The following is a 24109-nucleotide window of genomic DNA, read 5'->3' on the forward strand; positions in this document are numbered from 1 at the left end:
CTATCTATCGCCCTCTTAAATATATTCAGTGACTTGGGCTCCACAGCCTTCTGTGGTAGAGAATTCCACAGGTTCACCACCCTCTGAGTGAGAACGTTTCTCCTCATCTCGCTCCTAAATTTCCTACCCCGTATCCTGAGACTGTGAGACTCCTTGTTCTAGACTTCCCAGCCCCGGGGAAACATCCTCCCCACATCCAGTCTGTCCAACCCCGTCAGAATTTTATACCTTTCAATGAGATCCCCTCTCATTCTTCTAAACCCCAGTGAATACAGGCCCAGTCGACCCAATCTCTCCTCATACCGACAGTCCTGCCATCCCAGGAATCAGTCTGGTGAACCTTCGCTGCTCTCCCTCTATGGCAAGTATATCCTTCCTTAGGTAAGGAGACCAAAACTGTACACAATACTCCAGGTGTGGTCTCACCAAGGCCCTGTATAACTGGAGTAAGACATCCTTGCTCCTGTACTCAAACCCTCTCGCAATGAAGGCCAACATACCATTGGCCTTCCTAACTGCTTGCTGCCCCGGCATGTTTGCTTTCAGTGACTGGTGTACAAGGACACCCAGGTCCCTCTGTACATCCACACTTCCCAAGCCATCACCATTTAAATAATACTTTGTCCTTATGTTTTTCTGACCAAAGTGGATAACGTCACACTTATCCACATTATACTGCATCTGCCATGTGTTTGCCCACTCACTCAACCGATCTAAATCGCCTTGCGGCATCTTTACATCCTCCTCACAACTCACAATCCCACCGAGCTTTGTGTCGTCGGCAAACCTGGAAATATTACATTTGGTTCCCTCATCCAAATCATTTCATCCTCGTCATAGGCAGACCCTCGGAATCGAGGAAGACTTGCCTCCACTCTTAACACAAGTCCTTAGGTGGCTGAACAGTCCAATATGGGAACCACAGTCCCTGTCACAGGTGGGACAGATAGACGTTGAGGGAAGGGGAGGGTGGGACAGATAGACGTTGAGGGAAGGGGAGGGTGGGACAGATAGACGTTGAGGGAAGGGGAGGGTGGGACAGATAGACGTTGAGGGAAGGGGAGGGTGGGACAGATAGACGTTGAGGGAAGGGGAGGGTGGGACAGATAGACGTTGAGGGAAGGGGAGGGTGGGACTGGTTTGCCGCACGCTCCTTCCGCTGCCTGCGTTTGGTTTCTGCACGCTCTCGGCGACGAGACTCGAGGTGCTCAGCGCCCTCCCGGATGCACTCCCTCCACTTAGGGCGGACTGGTCTTTGGGCCGGGGACTCCCAGGTGTCGGTGGGGATGTTGCACTTTATCAGGGAGGCTTTGAGGGTGGTCCCTTGTAACGTTTCCTCTGCCCACCTTTGGCTCGTTTGCCGTGAAGGAGTTCCGAGTAGAGCGCTCGCTTTGGGGAGTCTCGTGTCTGGGGGGACATGCGGACAATGTGGCCCTGCCCAGCGGAGCTGGTCGAGTGTGGTCAGTGCTTCGATGCTGGGGATGTTGGCCTGGTCGAGGACGCTAACGTTGGTGCGTCTGTCCTCCCAGGGGATTTGCAGGATCTTGCGGAGACAGCGTTGGTGGTATTTCTCCAGCGACTTGAGGTGTCTACTGTACATGGTCCATGTCTCTGAGCCACACAGGAGGGCGGGTATCACTACAGCCCTGTAGACTGTGAGCTTGCGGAGACATCGTTGTCCACCAGCCTGTCCTCATCGCACAGCACTGTCCCCCAGTCATCAAGATCCACGGCGCGGCCCTGGACAACATGGACCATTTCCCATACCTTGGGAGCCTCCTATCAACAAGGGCTGACATTGGCGAGACCCAACACCGCCTCCAGTGCGCCAGTGCAGCCTTCGGCCGCCTGAGGAAAAGAGTGTTCGAAGACCAGGCCCTCAAATCCACCAGCGAGCTCATGGTCTACAGGGCTGTAGTGATACCCGCCCTCCTGTATGGCCCAGAGACATGGACCATGTACAGTAGGTACCTCACCCCCAGCTCATGGTCTACAGGGCTGTAGTGATACCCGCCCTCCTGTATGGCCCAGAGACATGGACCATGTACAGTAGGTACCTCACCCCCAGCTCATGGTCTACAGGGCTGTAGTGATACCCGCCCTCCTGTATGGCCCAGAGACATGCACCATGTACAGTAGGTACCTCACCCCCAGCTCATGGTCTACAGGGCTGTAGTGATACCCGCCCTCCTGTATGGCCCAGAGACATGGACCATGTACAGTAGGTACCTCACCCCCAGCTCATGGTCTGCAGGGCTGTAGTGATACCCGCCCTCCTGTATGGCCCAGAGACATGGACCATGTACAGTAGACACCTCGAGTCGCTGGTGAAATACCACCCACGCTGTCTCCGCAAGATCCTGCAAATATAAGGATATGGTGATGGGGTGCGATGGAGAGGGGAGGGAGGGAGCTGGTGTGGAACATTAACCCCGACACGGAGCGGTGGGGCCCAGGGGCCTGTGTCTGCGCTGTACGCTCGATGTAACTCTCGGATGGAGCTGGCTTTGTTCCATGTACACACAAGGTACGTGTTAAATAACATTGCATCTCGCTCAACTCTTTCTCCAAAGATGTGCCCCGTTTTACAATCGCATCGTCGCCTGAGGAGATCAGAGACGGACTTGAAGTGACGTTAACTTGCTCGGTGCAATACTCGTGCCCTGGGCTGCTCGGGTGGTCCGGTTCTGAAGCCTTAAACAGGTCCTCGTCGTCAGAAGTTGCTGGCTCTGCCGAAAACGGATGGTATAGCTCCGTTATGTTGACCTTTGTCGCATCCTTTAAGGACCACGGGAGGACACTGAGCTGCGGGAGTCTCTCAGAACAACAGGAATCGCACAGCAAACGCTTCACCTTGAATGTGAACTGTAAGTGAAGCCAAGCTCGACCGATCCTGCTTTCAATGGAGTGTCAGCACTCCGAGCCGGGACCTAACACGTTACAGGTTGGCTCCCTCGCCTCAGTGCTCACCCTCGACTCCGAGTCACGAGGTCCTGGGTCCCAGCCCCCATTCCAGAGACTCCAGCCCCGTAATCCAGGCCCAAGCTCCCCCCGGGGCAGTACTGAGGGAGTGCCGCACTGTCGGAGGGGCAGTACTGAGGGAGTGCCGCACTGTCGGAGGGGCTGTACTGAGGGAGTGCCGCACTGTCAGAGGGGCAGTACTGAGGGAGCCCCGCACTGTCGGAGGGGCAGTACTGAGGGAGCGCCGCACTGTCGGAGGGGCAGTACTGAGGGAGCGCCGCACTGTCGGAGGGGCAGTACTGAAGGAGTGCCGCACTGTCGGAGGGGCAGTACTGAGGGAGCGCCGCACTGTCGGAGGGGCAGTACTAAGGGAGTGCCTCACTGTCGGAGTGGCAGTACTGAGGGAGCGCCGCACTGTCGGAGGGGCAGTACTGAGGGAGCGCCGCACTGTCGGAGGGGCAGTACTGAGGGAGCGCCGCACTGTCGGAGGGGCAGTACTAAGGGAGTGCCTCACTGTCGGAGGGGCAGTACTGAGGGAGCGTCGCACTGTCGGAGGGGCAGTACTGAGGGAGCGCCTCACTGTCGGAGGGGCAGTACTGAGGGAGCGCCGCACTGTCGGAGGGGCAGTACTGAGGGAGCGCCGCACTGTCGGAGGGGCAGTACTGAGGGAGCGCCGCACTGTCGGAGGGGCAGTACTGAGGGAGCGCCTCACTGTCGGAGGGGCAGTACTGAGGGAGCGCCGCACTGTCGGAGGGGCAGTACTGAGGGAGCGCCGCACTGTCGGAGGGGCAGTACTGAGGGAGCGCCGCACTGTCGGAGGGGCAGTACTGAGGCCAGATGACTTTATTCTCTCTGCGTTCTGCGATCTTAGGCTGACAGTAACATGTTGTTGTGATTCTGTGACTTTCCGTTATTCAGATGCCCCGAAGGTGGTTTACATTACCTCCTCTCCCACTGCACCAATCCGTGCTCGGGTTCCAGTGACGTTAAAGTGTGGAGTCTTGAGCAGTAACCCTCCAGTGACACAGTACAGATGGATTAGGTACCATCAATCATATGCTGGAGGCCTACTGAGCAGCACGGACCTTTCTTACAACCGAGAAGAAACACTGTGGATCCATTCAGTTCCTCCCTATTCTTTCTACAAGTGCAAAGCAATGAATGCGGTTGGAACGACCTCCTCTGATACAATCGCCCTGGAAATATTAAGTAAGTATCCAGGCTTTATTCATCTTCCTCCCTCCGTAACCATCAGCTCATCCAAAACCCCGCTGTCCCCGTGCCCTAACTCACACCCAGTCCCACTCACCCATCACCCCCTGTGCTCACTGCCCCGTGTCCTAACTCACACCGAGTCCCACTCACCCATCACCCCCTGTGCTCACTGCCCCGTGTCCTAACTCACACCCAGTCCCACTCACCCATCACCCCCTGTGCTCACTGCCCCCGTGTCCTAACTCGCACCCAGTCCCACTCACCCATCACCCCCTGTGCTCGCTGCCCCCGTGTCCTAACTCACACCCAGTCCCGCTCACCCATCACCCCCTGTGCTCACTGCCCCCGTGTCCTAACTCGCACCGAGTCCCGCTCACCCATCACCCCCTGTGCTCACTGACCCCGTGTCCTAACTCACACCGAGTCCTGCTCACCCATCACCCCCTGTGCTCACTGCCCCCGTGTCCTAACTCGCACCCAGTCCCACTCACCCATCACCCCCTGTGCTCACTGCCCCCGTGTCCTAACTCGCACCGAGTCCCACTCACCCATCACCCCCTGTGCTCACTGCCCCGTGTCCTAACTCACACCGAGTCCCACTCACCCATCACCCCCTGTGCTCACTGCCCCCGTGTCCTAACTCGCACCCAGTCCCACTCACCCATCACCCCCTGTGCTCACTGCCCCCGTGTCCTAACTCGCACCCAGTCCCACTCACCCATCACCCCCTGTGCTCGCTGACCGACATTGGCTCTCGGTCCGGCAACGCTTCGATTTCAAAATTCTCATCCTCGTGTTCAAAACTCTCCGAGGTCTCCTCACCTCTCCCTATCTCTGTAACCTCCTCCAGCCCCTACACCCCTCCCTATCTCTGTAACCTCCTCCAGCCCCTACACCCCTCCCTATCTCTGTAACCCCCTCCAGCCCCTACACCCCTCCCTATCTGTGTAACCTCCCCCAGCCCCTACACCCCTCCCTATCTCTGTAACCCCCTCCAGCCCCTGCACCCCTCCTTATCTCTGTAACCCGCTCCAGCCCCTACACCCCTCCCTATCTCTGTAACCTCCTCCAGCTCCTACACCCCTCCCTATCTCTGTAACCTCCTCCAGCCCCTACACCCCTCCCTATCTCTGTAACCTCCTCCAGCCCCTACACCCCTCCCTATCTCTGTAACACCCTCCAGCCCCTACACCCCTCCCTATCTCTGTAACCCTCTCCAGCCCCTACACCTCTCCCTATCTCTGTAACCCCCTCCAGCCCCTACACCCCTCCCTATCTCTGTAACCTCCTCCAGCCCCTACACCCCTTCCTATCTCTGTAACCTCCTCCTGCCCCTACACCCCTCCCTATCTCTGTAACCTCCTCCAGCCCCAGAACCCCTCCCTATCTCTGTAACCTCCTCCAGCCCATACACCCCTCCCTATCTCTGTAACCTCCTCCAGCCCCAGAACCCCTCCCTATCTCTGTAACCTCCTCCAGCCCCAGAACCTCCCCGAGATGGCTACGCTCCCCTAATTCTTCCCTCCGGAGCATCCCTGATTATAATCGCTCCACCATTGGCGGCCGTGCCTTCAGCTGCCTGGGTCCCAAGCTCTGGAACTCCCTCCCTAAACCTCTCCGCCTCTCGACCTCTCTGAATTATAGAGCTCCCCCTACTGGACTACTGCTGCCCCTAGTGGACTGCACTGGTACTGCAAGTCCTGATGTACACAACAAAGATCATGTGCCAAGATCACATGACAAGTTCCTGTAGCACCATCTTGTGAATTTGTGATGTCGTAAAGAATATATCGACTCTCGTTCCCCCTTCTAGATGCTCCTTAAAACCGACATCTTTGACCAAGATCTTGCACACCTGTGCTAATTTCTATGTATGTGGCTCGGTATCAAATATTTTATCTGTTTTCACAAAGGAAAGGGGTAATGCAGATAATGCTATCGAGGAGGAGTGTGATCTTCTGGATGAAATAAATATAGTGAGAGGAAGAAATATTAAGGGGCTTAGCAGCTTTGAAAGTAGGTAAGTCCCCAGGCCCGGATGAAATGTATCCCAGGTTGTTGAGCGAAGTAAAAGAGGAAATAGCAGAGGCCTTGATCATCATTTTCCAGTCTTCTTTGGATCTGGGCATGGTGCCGGAGGATTGGAGGACTGCTAATGTGGTACCCTTGTTTAAGAATGGAGAACGGGACAGGCTGAGTAATTACAGGCCTGTCAGCCTACCCTCAGTAGTGGGAAAATTATTGGAAAAAATCCCGAAAGACAGGATAAATCTACATTTGGAAAGGCAAGGATTAATTAGGGACAGCCAGCATGGATTTGTTAAGGGAAGATCGTGTTTGACTGACCTGATTGAATTTTTTGAGGAGGCAACCAAGAGGGTCGATGAGGACAGTGCGTACGATGTAATATATATGGACTTTAGCAAGGCTTTTGATAAGGTCCCACGTGGTAGACTGGTCATGAAGGTTAAAGCCCAGGGCAAAGTGGCAAGTTGGATCCAAAATTGGCTTGGAGGTAAGAAGCAAAGGGTTATGATGTTTTTGTGACTGGAAGGATGTTTCCAGTGGGGATTCCGCAGGGCTCGGAACTGGGTCCCTTGCTTGTTGTGGTATATATCAACGATTTAGATTTGAATATATGATTAAGAAGTTTGCAGACGACACTAAAATTGGCTGTGTGGTTGATAATGGAGGAAAGTCATGGGCTGCAGGAGGATATCAATCTACTGGTCAGGTGGGCAGAGCAGTGGCAAATGGAGTTTAATTCAGAGAAGTGCGAGATGATGCACTTTGGGAGGGCTAATAAGGAAAGGGTATGCACATTAAAGCGGTAGGCCACTTAATAGTGTAGATGAACAAAGGGATCTTGGAGTGCTTGTCCACAGATCGCTGAAAGTAGCAGGCCAGGTGGATAAGGTGGTTAAGAAGGCATACGGAATGCTTGCCTTTATTGGCCGAGGCATGGAATACAAGAGCAGGGAGTTTATGCTTAAATTGTATAATGCACTGGTTAGGCCACAGCTGGAGTACTGCGTGCAGTTCTGGTCGCCGTATTATAGGAAGGACGTGATTGCACTAGAGAGGGTGCACAGCAGATTTACTAGGATGTTGCCTGGAATGGAGAATCTTAGTTATGAGGACAGATTGGACTTTCAGGGGGCTTTGACAGGTTCCCACACAAGAGATTGGTGTGCAGGGTCAGGGTGTATGGTAGTGTGTTGGTGTGGATGGAGAACTGGTTGGCAGGTGGGAAGCAGGGAGTGAGAATGAATGGGTCCTTTTCAGAATGGCGGGCGGTGACTAGTGGGGTACCGCAGGGTTCAGTGCTGGGACCCCAGCTATTTACAATATACATCAATGATTTAGACGAAGGAATTGAGTGTAATATCTCCAAGTTTGCAGATGACACTATGCTGGGTGGCGGTGTGAGCTGTGAGGAGGACGCTAAGAGGCTGCAGGGTGATTTGGACAGGTTAGGTGAGTGGGCAAATGCATGGCAGATGCAGTATAATGTGGATAAATGTGAGGTTATCCACTTTGGTGGCAAAAACAGGAAGACAGAATATTATCTGAATGGCGACAGATTAGGAAAAGGGGAGGTGCAACGAGACCTGGGTGTCATGGTACATCAGTCATTGAAAGTTGGCATGCAGGTACAGCAGGCGATGAAGAAGGCAAATGGCATGTTGGCCTCCATAGCGAGAGGATTTGAGTACAGGAGCAGGGAGGTCTTACTGCAGTTGTACAGGGCCTTGGTGAGGCCTCACCTGGAATATTGTGTTCAGTTTTGGTCTCCTAATCTGAGGAAGGACATTCTTGCTATTGAGGGAGTGCAGCGAAGGTTCACCAGACTGATTCCCGGGATGGCAGGACTGACATATGAAGAAAGACTGGATCGACTGGGCCTGTATTCACTGGAATTTAGAAGAATGAGAGGGGATCTCATAGAAAGGTATAAAATTTTGATGGGACTGGACAGGTTAGATGCGGGAAGAATGTTCCCGATGTTGGGGAAATCCAGAACCAGGGGTCACAGTCTAAGGATAAGGGGTAAGCCATTTAGGACCGAGATGAGGAGAAACTTCTTCACCTAGAGAGTTGTGAACATGTGGAATTCTGTACCACAGAAAGTTGTTGAGGCCAGTTCATTAGATATATTCAAAAGGGAGTTAAATGTGGCCCTTACGGCTAAAGGGATCAAGGGGTATGGAGAGAAAGCAGGAAAGGGGTACTGAGGGGAATGATCAGCCATGATCTTATTGAATGGCGGTGCAGGCTCGAAGGGCCGAATGGCCTACTTCTGCACCTATTTTCTATGTTTCTATGATAGGCTGGGTTTGTTCTCATTGGAACAGAGTAGGTTGAGAGGAGACCTCATTGAGATATATTGAGGGGCTTGGACACAGTGGACAGTAAGGGTCTATTTCCATTGGTGGAGGGGTCTATTATGAGGGGGTATAGTTTTAAGGTGGTTGGTGGAAGGTTTAGAGGGGATTTGAGGGGGGGCTTCTTTATGCAGAGGGTTGTGGGGATCTGGAACTCGCTGCCTGGAAGAGTGGTGGATGCAGAAACCCTCACCACTTTTAAGAGATGGTTGGATGGGCCCTTAAAGTGCAGTAACCTGCAGGGTTACGGACCTCGAGCTGGTAATTGGGATTAGACTGGATGACCTTTTGCTGGATGGAGCAGATATAACGGTAAGTACCGCAGGGAATCGAATACGGCCAGGGTGATCTCCTGGACTAGTGTCGATCGCCTGGATGGGTCGGAGAGGAATTTTCCCAGATTTTTCTCTCCCTAAATGGGCCTGGGTTTGTATCGGGTTCTTGCCTCTCCCAGGAGATCACATGGCTCTGGTTGGGGTGGAGTGGAGAATGTTTCGGTGTAAGGGGATGTCGCAGTTGTGTGAGGCGGACTGGTTGGGCTGGGTGCCCTTTGCCTTTCCGTCATTGTTCATAGGTTTATATGTAAACCTTCAGGGCTGCTGACCGAGGGTCGTGTGTCTCTGTGTCGGCCGGGGCGGACACGATGGGCCGAGATGGCCTCCTTCTGTGCTGTAACTTTCTCTGTTTCAATGTTTTTATAACACTCCTGCAAAACACCTGGAGACGCTTCCCTCCGTTAAAGGCGCTATAGACATCTAAAAATTCTTGCTGTGTGTTTCTCAGAGATGGTACTGGCCCTCACACTGACCTTGTGTGTTCCAGGTGACAACCAATGGGGAGTTTGGGCTCCTTTAGCGCTGAAGGCCTTGGAAGGCTCATGTGTGACCATACCGTGCCTATTCCGCACGAAGGGAGCCTTGAACACTGACCCTCGCACTGGAGCCCGCAAATCCATTGGGATTTGGCTGAAGAACGATAATTATGACGGAGATCAAGTGTACCACACCCATGAAGGCAGCAACACCGATTTTACCGGACGGTTAGAGTTCCTTGGAAGTATGGACAGCGGGAATTGCTCCTTGAGGATCAAGAATTTGAAATTGACAGACAGCGGGAGATATTATTTCCGAATGGAAATAGCCGGACACAAATGGTCGGGGAAAACCGGGGTCAAACTGATGGTATCTGGTGAGCTTACGAATGAAATTCTGCCCAGCTATCAGCTATTCAGTGCCAGCGGTGGCTCAAAGGGTTCAGTGTTCTCTCTCTCTGTCTCACCTCCAAATCAGAAGGTCAAGGGTTCGAGGCCCAACTCCAGAGACGCGAGCCCCGTAACCCTGGCCGACTGTCGGAGGGGCAGTACTGAGGGAGCGCCGCACTGTCGGAGGGGCAGTACTGAGGGAGCGCCGCACTGTCGGAGGGGCAGTACTGAGGGAGCGCCGCACTGTCGGAGGGGCTGTACTGAGGGAGCGCCGCACTGTCGGAGGGCCAGTACTGAGGGAGCGCCGCACTGTCGGAGGGGCGGTACTGAGGGAGTGCCGCACTGTCGGAGGGGCAGTACTGAGGGAGCGCCGCACTGTCGGAGGGGCAGTACTGAGGGAGCGCCGCACCGTCGGAGGGGCAGTACTGAGGGAGCGCCGCACCGTCGGAGGGGCAGTACTGAGGGAGCGCCGCACTGTCGGAGGGGCGGTACTGAGGGAGCGCTGCACTGTCGGAGGGACAGTACTGAGGGAGCCCCGCACTGTCGGAGGGGCAGTGCTGAGGGAGCCCCGCACTGTCGGAGGGGCAGTACTGAGGGAGCGCCGCACTGTCGGAGGGGCGGTACTGAGGGAGCCCCGCACTGTCGGAGGGGCAGTGCTGAGGGAGCGCCGCACTGTCGGAGGGGCGGTACTGAGGGAGCGCCGCACTGTCGGAGGGGCGGTACTGAGGGAGCGCTGCACTGTCGGAGGGACAGTACTGAGGGAGCGCCGCACTGTCGGAGGGGCAGTACTGAGGGAGTGTGGCACTGTCAGAGATGCCATCTTTCAGATGAGACATTAAACCGAGGCCCCGTCTGCCCTCTGAGGCGGATGTAAAAGGTCCCATGGCCACTATTGTGGAGAAGAGCAGGGGGAGTTCTCCCCAGTGTCCTGGGAAAATAGGAATGGGCAATAAACGCTGGACTTGCCAGTGACGCCAACATCCTGTGAATGAATAGTAAAAATAACAAACAAAATACTTGCCCTTTCTTCTCAATGAGCTCGGTTGAAAACATTGAAACTTGATTCGCTTCAAGAGGGAAGTCACGCAAGCATTGCCACCTGCTGGCACTGACAAAGAAGTGTGGGACATGGTGACAGGGTTGGACAGACCATAACAACATAACTACATAAGAAAGAGGAGCAGGAGTCAGCCATTCGGCCCCTCGAGCCTGCTCCGCCATTTAATACGATCGTGGCTGATCTGATCATGGACTTAGCTCCACTTCCCTGCCCGCTCCCCATAACCCTTCACTCCCTTATCGCTCAAAAATCTGTCTATCTCCGCCTTAAATATATTCAATGACCCAGCCTCCACAGCTCTCTGGGGCAGAGAATTCCACAGATTTACAACCCTCTGAGAGAAGAAATTCCTCCTCATCTCAGTTTTAAATGGGCGGCCCCTTATTCTGAGACTATGCCCCCTAGTTCTAGATTCCCCCACGAGGGGGAAACATTCTCTCTGCATCTACCCTGTCCAGCCCCCCTCAGAATCTTACACGTTTCAATAAGATCCCCTCTCATGGGTACTCCAATGACTACAGGCCCAACCTGCTCAACCTTTCCTCATAAGACAACCTCTTCATCCCAGGAATCAACCGAGTGAACCTTCCCTGAACTGCCTCCAAAGCAAGTATATCCTTCCTTAAATACGGAGACCAAAACTGCACGCAGTACTCCAGGTGTGGCCTCACCAATACCCTGTATAACTGGAGCAAGACTTCCCTGCTTTTATACTCCATCCCCTTTGCAATAAAAGGCCAAGATACCATTGGCCTTCCTGATCACTTGCTGTACCTGCATACTAACCTTTTGTGTTTCATGCACAAGTAACCCCCAGGTCCCGCTGTACTGCGGCACTTTGCAATCTTTCTCCACTTAAATAATAATTTGCTCTTTTATTTTTCCTGCCAAAATGGATAACCTCACATTTTCCCACATTATATTCTGTCGGCCAGATTCTTGCCCACTCACTGCACCTGTCTCTAGCCCTTTGCAGATTTGTTGCGTCCTCTGCACAATTTGCTTTCACACCTAACTTTGTGGCATCAGGAAATTTGGCTACATTACACTCGGTTCCTTCATCCAAGTCATTAATATAGATGGTAAATAGTTGAGGACCCAGCACTGATCCCTGTGGCACCCCACTAGTTACCGTTTGCCAATCTGAAAATGAACCATTTATCCCGACTCTCTGTTCTCTTTTAGTTAGCCAATCCTCTATCCATGCTAATATATTACCCCCAACCCCATGAACTTTTATCTTGTGCAGTAACCTTTTATGTGGCACCTTGTCAAATGCCTTCTGGAAATCCAAATACACCACATCCACTGGTTCCCCTTTATCCAACCAACTCATTACATCCTCAAAGAACATAAAATGGTATCTTGGCCTTTATTGCAAAGGGGATGGAGTATAAAAGCAGGGAAGTATTGCTACAGTTATACAGGGAATTGGTGAGGCCACACCTGGAGTACTGCGTGCAGTTTTGGTTTCCATATTTACGACAGGATATACTTGCTTTGGGGGCAGTTCAGAGAAGGTTCACTCGGCTGATTCCGGGGATGAGGGGGTTGTCTTATGAGGAAAGGTTGAGGAGGTTGGGCCTCTACTCATTGGAATTCAGAAGAATGAGAGGCGATCTTATCGAAACGTATCAGATTATGAGGGGGCTTGACAAGGTGGATGCAGAGAGGATGTTTCCACTGATGGGGGAGACTAGAACTAGGGGGCATGGTCTTAGAATAAGGGGCCATTTAAAACTGAGATGAGGAGGAATTTCTTCTCTCAGAGGGTTGTAAATCTGTGGAATTCTCTGCCTCAGAGAGCTGTGGAAGCCGGGACATTGAATATATTTAAGGCAGAGATAGACAGTTTCTTAACCGATAAGGGGATAAGGGGGCGGGCAGGGAAGTGGAGCTGAGTCCATGATCAGATCAGCCATGATCGTATTAAATGGCGGAGCAGGCTCGAGGGGCCGAATGGCTGACTCCAGCTCCTATTTCTTATGTTCTTATGTAACTCCAGCAAATTTGTCAAACGTGATTTCCCTTTCATAAATCCATGCTGACTCTGCTGGACTGTATTAAGATTTTCTGAATATCCCACTACTCTGTCTTCTTTGGCGGTCCTTCGAAACGAGGAAGACTTGCTTCTACGCCAAAAAGGGATGAGTTCACAGGTGTTTCGATGAAGGAGCTGATATTCCGGACCCCGAACTACATCCTGAAGGGTGGAAGATGCCTGTGGGTGGATTGTTTTAACGTGGGGTGACCGTTGTACACCAGCCACCACACGGGGCTTGACAGAGCGAGGTCTTGGTCCAGGGGCAAGGGTTAACCAGGACGACTGGAGACCAGCTCTGCTGCACGGACCCAGTGCTCACAACATATCGCACAGTGTGGGCTGGGCCCTGGGCCCCTGGGCCCTCGCCTCTCCTGGGCCCCTGGGCCCTCGCCTCTCCTGGGCCCCTGGGCCCTCGCCTCTCCTGGGCCCCTGGGCCCTCGCCTCTCCTGGGCCCCTATCACGTCGCTCCCCGAACTCTCGCCGCTCCTTCGCCCCCGACCTCGCGGCTCCTGCTGTCCCTGCCCACGCTCCAATCACCGACCGGGACCTTGGTGATCTCCAATCCAGTCCCTCTCTTCACTGCCGTCACTTCCTTAATAATGGACTCCAGCATTTTCCCAACCACAGATGTCAGGCTAACTGGTCTATAGTTTCCTGCTTTCTGTCTGCCTCCTTTCTCAAATAGTGTCGTTACATTTGTGGTTTTCCAATCCACTGGAACCGCCCCAGAATCCAGGGAATTTTGGTAGATTACAACCAATGCATCCACTATCTCTGCAGCCACTTCTCTGAAGACCCGAGGATGCAGACCATCAGGTCCAGGGGACTTGTCCACCTTTAGTCCCATTAGTACTTTATCTCCACTGACAGTGACTGTATTAAGCTATCCCTCTCAATAGTCTCCGATTATCAATTATTGGGATATTTTTAGTGTCTTCTACCGTGAAGACTGATACAAAATATTTGTTCAAAGTCTCTGCCGTTTCCCTGTTCCCCGTTATTAATTCCCCGGTCTCATTCTCTAAGGGACCATCGTTTACTTTAGCCTCTCGTTTCCTTTTTATACACCTGTAGAAACTCTTACTGTCTGTTTTTATATTTCTTTCTAATTTACTCTCAGAAACGATCTTCCCTCTCGTTTGTATTTTTTAAGTCGGATCTGACAGTGCGGCACTCCCTCAGTACTGACCCTCCGACAGTGCGGCACTCCCTCAGTACTGCCCCTCCGACAGTGCGGTGCTCCCTCAGTACCGCCCCTCCGACAGTGCGGTGCTCCCTCAGTAATGCCCGTCCGACAGTGCGGCACTCCCTCAGTACTGCCCCTCCAACAGTGCGGTGCTCCCTCAGTACTGCCCCTCCGACAGTACGGCACTCCCTCAGTACTGCCCCTCCGACAGTGCGGCACTCCCTCGGTACTGCCCCTCCGACAGTGCGGGGCTCCCTCAGTACTGCCCCTCCGACAGTGCGGCACTCCCTCAGTACTGCCACTCCGACAGTGCGGTGCTCCCTCAGTACTGCCCCTCCGACAGTACGGCACTCCCTCAGTACTGCCCCTCCGACAGTGCAGCTCTCCCTCAGTACTGCCCCTCCGACAGTGCGGCGCTCCCTCAGTACTGCACCTCCGACAGTGCGGGGCTCCCTCAGTACTGCCCCTCCGATAGTGCGGCACTCCCTCAGTACTGCCCCTCCGACAGTGCGTCACTCCCTCAGTACTGCCCCTCCAACAGTGCGGGGCTCCCTCAGTAGTGCCCCTCCGACAGTGCGGCGCTCCCTCAGTACTGCCCCTCCGACAGTGCCGCACTCCCTCAGTACTGCCCCTCCGACAGTGCGTCACTCCCTCAGTACTGCCCCTCCGACAGTGCCGCACTCCCTCAGTAGTGCCCCTCCGACAGTGCGGCACTCCCTCAGTACTGCCCCTCCGACAGTGCCGCACTCCCTCAGTACTGCCCCTCCGACAGTGCGTCACTCCCTCAGTACTGCCCCTCCGACAGTGCCGCACTCCCTCAGTAGTGCCCCTCCGACAGTGCCGCACTCCCTCAGTGCTGCCCCTCCGACAGTGCGGCGCTCCCTCAGTACTGCCCCTCCGACAGTGCGGGGCTCCCTCAGTAGTGCCCCTCTGACAGTGCGGCACTCCCTCAGTACCGCCCCTCCGACAGTGCGGCATTCCCTCAGTACTGCCCCTCCGACAGTGCAGCATTCCCTCAGTACTGCCCCTCCGACAGTGCGGGGCTCCCTCAGTACTGCCCCTCCGACAGTGCGGCACTCCCTCAGTACTGCCCCTCCGACAGTGCGGCACTCCCTCAGTACTGCCCCTCCGACAGTGCTGCGTTCCCTCAGTACTGCCCCTCCAACAGTGCGGCACTCCCTCAGTACTGCCCCTCCAACAGTGCGGCGCTCCCTCAGTACTGCCCCTCCGACAGTGCGGCATTCCCTCAGTACTGCCCCTCCGACAGTGCGGCACTCCCTCAGTAGCACCCCTCCAACAGTGCGGCGCTCCCTCAGTACCACCCCTCCAACAGTGCGGCGCTCCCTCAGTACCGCCCCTCCAACAGTGCGGTGCTCCCTCAGTACTGCCCCTCCGACAGTGCGGTGCTCCCTCAGTCCTGTTCCTCCGACAGTGCAGCGCTCCCTCAGTACTGTCCCTCCGACAGTGCAGCGCTCCCTCAGTACTGCCCCTCCGACAGTGCGGCACTCCCTCAGTACTGCCCCTCCGACAGTGCGGCATTCCCTCAGTACTGCCACTCCGACAGTGCGGGGCTCCCTCAGTACTGCCCCTCCGACAGTGCGGTGCTCACTCAGTACTGCCCCTCCGACAGTGCGGCTCTTCCTCAGTACTGCCCCTCCAACAGTGCGGTGCTCCCTCAGTACTGCCCCTCCGACAGTGCGGCGCTCCCTCAGTACTGCCCCTCCGACAGTGCGGCACTCCCTCAGTACTGCCCCTCCGACAGTGCGGCACTCCCTCAGTACTGCCCCTCCGACAGTGCGGCACTCCCTCAGTACTGCCCCTCCGACAGTGCGGCGCTCCCTCAGTACTGCCCCTCCGACAGTGCGGCGCTCCCTCAGTACTGCCCCTCCGTCGGTGCGGCCCTCCCTCAGTACTGCCCCTCCGACAGTGCGGCACTCCCTCAGTACTGCCCCTCCGACAGTGCGGCACTCCCTCAGTACTGCCCCTCCGACAGTGCGGCGCTCCCTCAGTACTGCCCCTCCGACAGTGCGGCACTCCCTCAGTACTGCCCCTCCGACAGTGCTGCACTCCCTCAGTGCTGCCCCTCCGACAGTACGGCGCTCCCTCAGTACTGACCCTCCGACAGTGCTGCACTCCCTCAGTACTGCCCCTCCGACAGTGTGGCACTCCCTCAGTACTGCCCCTCCGACAGTGCGGCACTCCCTCAGTACTGCCCCTCCGACAGTGCGGCACTCCCTCAGTACTGCCCCTCCGACAGTGCGGCACTCCCTCAGTACTGCCCCTCCGACAGTGCTGCACTCCCTCAGTACTGCCCCTCCGACAGTGCGGCGCTCCCTCAGTACTGCCCCTCCGACAGTGCGGCGCTCCCTCAGTACTGCCCCTCCGACAGTGCGGCGCTCCCTCAGTACTGCCCCTCCGGCAGTACGGCGCTCCCTCAGTACTGCCCCTCCGACAGTGCGGCGCTCCCTCAGTACTGCCCCTCCGACAGTGCGGCACTCCCTCAGTACTGCCCCTCAAATACATCAAATATTCTGGAACAACCCTTTAATTCGTTGGTCTATTCCACAGAGAATCCGGAGAAACCAGAGATCAAACCACCTGGGAATGTCGAGGAGGGGAAAGAGACCACGCTGAGTTGTTCCGTGGAGAGTTACTGCCCCGAGGACACCCCTGCCTTGGAGTGGAACAGCCCTTACTCGAGCGTTCAGTCGGACACACACCAATCTTACAGGGACAACGTTTGGATCTATTCCCGGGACGTGACATTCACCCCGACATTCGAGGGAAGCAATCAGGCTCTGAGATGCAATGCTGTGTTTGGTCACAATACAAAGTCGGCCGACAGTGAGGTCCATCTGAACGTCAGGTGTAAGTACTTGCCCCAGAATATTCGCAACCTTTGGGGTCATATCTGACCCTGAAATGGGCTTCCGGCCACATATCCACAGCGTAACTAAACCCGCCTGTTTCCCCCTCCGTAACATCGCCCGTCTCTGCCCCCCGCCTCGCGCATCCACTGCCAAAACCCTCATCCTCGCCTCCGTTACCTCCAGACTTGACCATTCCAACGCACTCCAGGCCGGCCTCCCACATTCTACCCGACGTAAACTAGAGGGGATCCAAAACTCGGCTGCCCCCCGTATCCCAACTCACCCCGAGTCCCGCTCACCCCTCACCCCCTGTGCTCACTGCCCCCCGTATCTCAACTCACCCCGAGTCCCGCTCACCCCTCACCCCCTGTGCTCACTGCCCCCCGTATCCCAACTCACCCCGAGTCCCGCTCACCCATCACCCACTGTGCTCACTGCCCCCGTGTCCTAACTCGCACCGAGTCCCGCTCACCCATCGCCCCCTGTGCTCACTGCCCCCGTGTCCTAACTCACCCCGAGTCCCGCTCACCCCTCGCCCCCTGTGCTCACTGCCCCCGTGTCCTAACTCACCCCGAGTCCCGCTCACCCATCACCCCCTGTGCTCACTGACCCCGTGTCCGAACTCACCCCGAGTCCCGCTCACCCCTCACCCCCTGTGCTCACTGCCCCCGTGTCCTAACTCACACCCAGTCCCACTCACCCATCACCCGCTGTGCTCACTGCCCCGTGTCCTAACTCACACCCAGTCCCACTCACCCATCACCCCCTGTGCTCACTGCCCCCGTGTCCAAACTCACCCCGAGTCCCACTCACCCCTCACCCCCTGTGCTCACTGCCCCCGTGTCCTAACTCACACCCAGTCCCACTCACCCATCACCTCCTGTGCTCACTGCCCCGTGTCCTAACTCACACCCAGTCCCACTCACCCATCACCCCCTGTGCTCACTGACCCCGTGTCCTAACTCGCACCGAGTCCCGCTCACCCATCACCCCCTGTGCTCACTGCCCCGTGTCCTAACTCGCACCGAGTCCCGCTCACCCATCACCCCCTGTGCTCACTGCCCCGTGTCCTAACTCGCACCGAGTCCCACTCACCCATCACCCCCTGTGCTCGCTGACCCCGTGTCCCAACTCACCCCGAGTCCCGCTCACCCATCACCCCCTGTGCTCACTGCCCCGTGTCCTAACTCGCACCGAGTCCCGCTCACCCATCACCCCCTGTGCTCACTGCCCCGTGTCCAAACTCACCCCGAGTCCAACTCACCCATCACCCCCTGTGCTCACTGACCCCGTGTCCTAACTCGCACCGAGTCCCACTCACCCATCACCCCCTGTGCTCACTGACCCCGTGTTCTAACTCACACCCAGTCCCACTCACCCATCACCACCTGTGCTCACTGCCCCGTGTCCTAACTCACACCCAGTCCCACTCACCCATCACCCCCTGTGCTCACTGCCCCGTGTCCTAACTCGCACCCAGTCCCACTCACCCATCACCCCCTGTGCTCACTGTCCCCGTGTCCTAATCACCCCGAGTCCCGCTCACCCATCACCCGCTGTGCTCACTGCCCCCGTGTCCTAACTCGCACCGAGTCCCGCTCACCCATCACCCCCTGTGTTCACTGACCCCGTGTCCTAACTCACACCCAGTCCCACTCACCCATCACCCCCTGTGCTCACTGCCCCGTGTCCTAACTCGCCCCGAGTCCCGCTCACCCATCACCCCCTGTGCTCACTGACCCATGTCCTAACTCACACCCAGTCCCGCTCACCCATCACCCCCTGTGTTCACTGACCCCGTGTCCTAACTCACACCCAGTCCCACTCACCCATCACCCCCTGTGCTCACTGCCCCGTATCCTAACTCGCCCCAAGTCCCGCTCACCCATCACCCCCTGTGCTCACTGACCCATGTCCTAACTCACACCCAGTCCCACTCACCCATCACCCCCTCTGCTCACTGCCCCGTGTCCTAACTCACACCCAGTCCCACTCACCCATCACCCCCTGTGCTCACTGACCCCGTGTCCTAACTCACACCCAGTCCCGCTCACCCATCACCCCCTGTGCTCACTGCCCCGTGTCCTAACTCGCCCCGAGTCCCGCTCACCCATCACCCCCTGTGCTCACTGACTCATGTCCTAACTCGCACCGAGTCCCACTCACCCATCACCCCCTGTGCTCACTGCCCCGTGTCCTAACTCACACCCAGTCCCACTCATCCATCACCCCCTGTGCTCACTGCTCCGTGTCCTAACTCGCACCGAGTCCCACTCACCCATCACCCCCTGTGCTCACTGACCTCTAATTCTGCCCTCTTGCCCATCCCCCGATTTCCATCGCTCCACCATCGGTGGCCGTGCCTTCAGCTGCCTCGGCCCCAAGCTCTGGAACTCCCTCCCTGAACCTCTCCACCTCTCTCTCCTCATTTAAGACGCTCCTTAAAACCGACCTCTTTGACCCAGCTTTTGGTCGCATGTCCCAAATGTCTCCTCATGCGGCTCGGTGTCAAATAGTTAATCTCGTAATACTCCCGTGAAGCGTCTTGGGATGGCTCACCACGTTACAGGCGCTATATAAATACAAGTTTTTGTTGTTGCCATCTATGAAGTGCAAAGTCGAGAAGCTCGACACCATCCAGGACAAAGCAGGCCACTCGATGGGCCACGCTCCCCACCACCTCCAACACTCACTCCCTCCACCACCTCCAACACTCACTCCCTCCACCACCTTCAACACTCACTCCCTCCACCACCTCCAACACTCACTCCCTCCACCACCTCCAACACTCACTCCCTCCCTCCACCTCCAACACTCACTCCCTCCACCACCTCCAACACTCACTCCCTCCACCACCTCCAACACTCACTCCCTCCACCACCTCCAACACTCACTCCCTCCACCACCTCCAACACTCACTCCCTCCACCACCTCCAACACTCACTCCCTCCACCACCTCCAACACTCACTCCCTCCACCACCTCCAACACTCACTCCCTCCACCACCTCCAACACTCACTCCCTCCACCACCTCCAACACTCACTCCCTCCACCACCGGCGCACCGTGGCTGCAGTGTGCACCGTCTACAAGATGCACCGCGGCAACTCGCCAAGGCTTCTTCGGCAGCACCTCCCAAACCCGCCGCCTCTACCCGGTGGTGGAGGGAATGGGTGAACCCAAATAGCAACCCACAAATGCTCGGGAGCCAAGGGGCGAGTGAGCAAGAGGAATGAAAGCAATTGATAAATAAGAAAATAGCGCTGGAGAAAGTAATGGGACTGAAGGCCGATAAATCCCCAGGGCCTGATGATCTGCCTCCAAGAGCACTAAAAGAGGTAGCCATGGATATAGTAGATGCATTGGCTGTCATCTTCCAAAATTCTATCGATTATGGAACAGTTCCTGCAGATTGGAGGGTGGCCAATGTTTAAAAAAGGAGCAAGAGAGAAAATGGGGAACTACAGACCGGTTAGCCTGACATCAGTAGTGGGGAAAATGCTGGAGTCTATTATAAAGGATGTGATAACGGCACACTTAGATAATATCAACGGGATTAGACAAAGTCATCATGGATTTATGAAAGGAAAATCATGTTTGACAAACCGACTGGAGTTTTTGAGGATGTATTTGATAGAGTAGATAAGGGAGAACCAGTGGATGTAGCATATCTGGATTTTCAGAAGGCCTTTGATAAAGTCCCACATAAGAGGTTAGTGTGAAAAATTAAAGCACATAGGATTGGGGGTAATGTACTGGGATGGACTGAAAATTAGTTAACTGACAGGAAACAGAGAGTTGGAATAAACAGGACTTTTTCAGGGTGGCGGGCAGTGACTAGTGGGGTACCACAGGGATCAGTGCTGGGGCCCCAGCTATTCACAATATAGATAAATGATTTGGATGAGGGAACCAAATGTAATATTTCCAAGTTTGCCGATGACACAAAACTAGGTGGGATTGTGAGTTGTGAGGAGGATGCAAAGATGCCGCAAGGCGATTTAGATCGGTTGAGTGAGTGGGCAAACACATGGCAGATGCAGTATAACGTGGATAAATGTGACGTTAGCCACTTTGGTCAGAAAAACATAAGGACAAAGTATTATTGAAATGGTGATGGCTTGGGAAGTGTGGATGTACAGAGGGACCTGGGTGTCCTTGTACACCAGTCACTGAAAGCAAACATGCCGGGGCAGCAAGCAGTTAGGAAGGCCAATGGTATGTTGGCCTTCATTGCGAGAGGGTTTGAGTACAGGAGCAAGGATGTCTTACTCCAGTTATACAGGGCCTTGGTGAGACCACACCTGGAGTATTGTGTGCAGTTTTGATCTCCTTACCTAAGGAAGGATATACTTGCCATAGAGGGAGTGCAGCGAAGGTTCACCAGACTGATTCCTGGGATGGCAGGACTGTCGGTATGAGGAGAGATTGGGTCGACTGGGCCTGTATTCACTGGAGTTTAGAAGAATGAGAGGGGATCTCATTGAAAGGTATAAAATTCTGACGGGGTTGGACAGACTGGATGTGGGGAGGATGTTTCCCCGGGGCTGGGAAGTCTGGAACAAGGGGTCACACAGTCTCAGGATACGGGGTAGGAAATTTCGGAGCGAGATGAGGAGAAACGTTCTCACTCAGAGGGTGGTGAACCTGTGGAATTCTCTACCACAGAAGGCTGTGGAGGCCAAGTCACTGAATATATTTAAGAGGGAGATAGATAGATTTCTAGACACAAAAGGCATCAAGGGGTATGGGGAGAAAGGGGGAATATGGTGTTGAGAGAGAGGATCAGCCATGATCTCATTGAATGGCGGAGCAGGCTCGAGGGGCCGAATGGCCTACTCCTGCTCCTATTCTCGGTGTTTCTATGGTGTTGAGCTTCCCGAGTGCAGTTTGAGCTGAATGGATTCTTCCTGCGCCGTTGTGTCCAACACATTCTGTCCATTTCCAGACCGCCCGAGAAACACCAGCGTCTCTCTGGAAGCAAGCAGGAGTGATGTGGGTCACAGAATGAAGGAAGGAGACTCGGTCACCATGACCTGCCGTGCCCTGAGCAGTAACCCCGCGGTCAACGGTTACCGCTGGTACAAGGATGGCAAGGCCACACATGGCCGGGGTCAGACTCTGCGGTTTCAAGCAATCTCTTACGAAGACTTCGGAGAATACCACTGCATTGCTTCCAATGAAATAGGGAGCGGCAGTCCATCCGAGACCCTCACTGTGACGGGCCAGTGTGAGTATTTTGGAGATTAAAGCTCTGTTTGTCGGGGTAACCAAGAGGCTAGCAACATTCGCACCACACAAGAGCCAGGCAGTGACCATTGCCAACAAGCGAGAGTTTAACCACCGCCCCTTGACATTCCCATCGCAGAATGTCCCACTGCCAACATCCTGGGGCTCACCATTGACCAAACAATTAACTGGACCAGCCACACACATACTGTGGGACCAAGAGCGGGTCAGAGGCTGGGTATTGTGTGTCGAGTGTCTCACCTCCTGACTCCCCAAAGCCTCTCCACCATCGACAGGACACAAGTCAGGAGTGTGAGGGAACACTCCCCACTTGCCTGGATGGTGCAGCTCCAACAAACACTCGAGAAGCTCAACACCATCCAGGACAAAGCAGGTCGCTCGATGGGCCACGCTCCCCACCACCTCCAACACTCACTCCCTCCACCACCTCCAACACTCACTCCCTCCACCACCTCCAACACTCACTCCCTCCACCACCTCCAACGCTCACTCCCTCCACCACCTCCAACACTCACTCCCTCCACCACCTCCAACACTCACTCCCTCCACCACCTCCAACACTCACTCCCTCCACCACCTCCAACACTCACTCCCTCCACCACCTCCAACACTCACTCCCTCCACCACCTCCAACACTCACTCCCTCCACCACCTCCAACACTCACTCCCTCCACCACCTCCAACACTCACTGCCTCCACCACCTCCAACACTCACTCCCTCCACCACCTCCAACGCTCACTCCCTCCACCACCTCCAACGCTCACTCCCTCCACCACCTCCAACGCTCACTCCCTCCACCACCTCCAACGCTCACTCCCTCCACCACCTCCAACGCTCACTCCCTCCACCACCTCCAACGCTCACTCCCTCCACCACCTCCAACGCTCACTCCCTCCACCACCTCCAACGCTCACTCCCTCCACCACCTCCAACGCTCACTCCCTCCACCACCTCCAACGCTCACTCCCTCCACCACCTCCAACGCTCACTCCCTCCACCACCTCCAACGCTCACTCCCTCCACCACCTCCAACGCTCACTCCCTCCACCACCTCCAACGCTCACTCCCTCCACCACCTCCAACGCTCACTCCCTCCACCACCTCCAACGCTCACTCCCTCCACCACCTCCAACGCTCACTCCCTCCACCACCTCCAACGCTCACTCTCTCCACCACCTCCAACGCTCACTCCCTCCACCACCTCCAACGCTCACTCCCTCCACCACCTCCAACGCTCACTCCCTCCACCACCTCCAACGCTCACTCCCTCCACCACCTCCAACGCTCACTCCCTCCACCACCTCCAACACTCACTCCCTCCACCACCTCCAACACTCACTCCCTCCACCACCGGCGCACCGTGGCTGCAGTGTGCACCGTCTACAAGATGCACCGCGGCAACTCGCCAAGGCTTCTTCGGCAGCACCTCCCAAACCCGCGGCCTCTACCCGCCTCGAAGGACAAGGGCAGCAGGTCCATGGGAACACCACCCCCTCCACGTTCCCCTCCCAGTCACACACACACCATCCCTCGACTTGGAAATATATCGGCCGTTCCTTCATCGTCGCTGCGTCACAATCCTGGAACTCCCTCCCTAACAGCACTGTGGGAGCACCTTCACCACACGGACTGCAGCGGTTCAAGAAGGCGGCTCACCACCACCTTCTCAAGGGGCGACGAGGGAATGGGCGATAAATGCCGGCCTTGGCCAGTGACCGCCCACATCCTGAGAATTAATGTATAAAGAAATCATCAGTTCCCTTAACAACTGGCAAGTTGCCCCAGATATTCACTGTGGCTCAGTGGGTAACACTCATTCGTGTCTGACTCAGAAGGTCATGTGTTTGAGTCCCCACTCCAGACACTCGAGTCCCATAATCCAGGCCGTCCTTCCCCTGGTGCCGGTACTGAGGGAGCACCGCACTGTCGGAGGGGCA

At 55.6% G+C, this 24109-nt stretch overlaps 1 protein-coding gene across 1 annotated transcript in view; it reads left to right on the forward strand.

The window, feature by feature from the left end:
- The window catches only part of LOC139240447 (B-cell receptor CD22-like), a 136672-nt gene that overhangs the window by 1422 nt on the left and 111141 nt on the right, over positions 1-24109 (forward strand). The window contains exons 2-6 of the mRNA XM_070868975.1: positions 2574-2867; positions 3880-4170; positions 9384-9749; positions 16621-16920; positions 21870-22151. Of these exons, the coding sequence (XP_070725076.1) occupies positions 2574-2867; positions 3880-4170; positions 9384-9749; positions 16621-16920; positions 21870-22151 (1533 nt within the window). The remainder of the gene's footprint in view (positions 1-2573; positions 2868-3879; positions 4171-9383; positions 9750-16620; positions 16921-21869; positions 22152-24109) is intronic.

This window comes from Pristiophorus japonicus, chromosome 31 (assembly GCF_044704955.1).
Source record: "Pristiophorus japonicus isolate sPriJap1 chromosome 31, sPriJap1.hap1, whole genome shotgun sequence".
Lineage (NCBI taxonomy): Eukaryota > Metazoa > Chordata > Chondrichthyes > Pristiophoridae > Pristiophorus > Pristiophorus japonicus.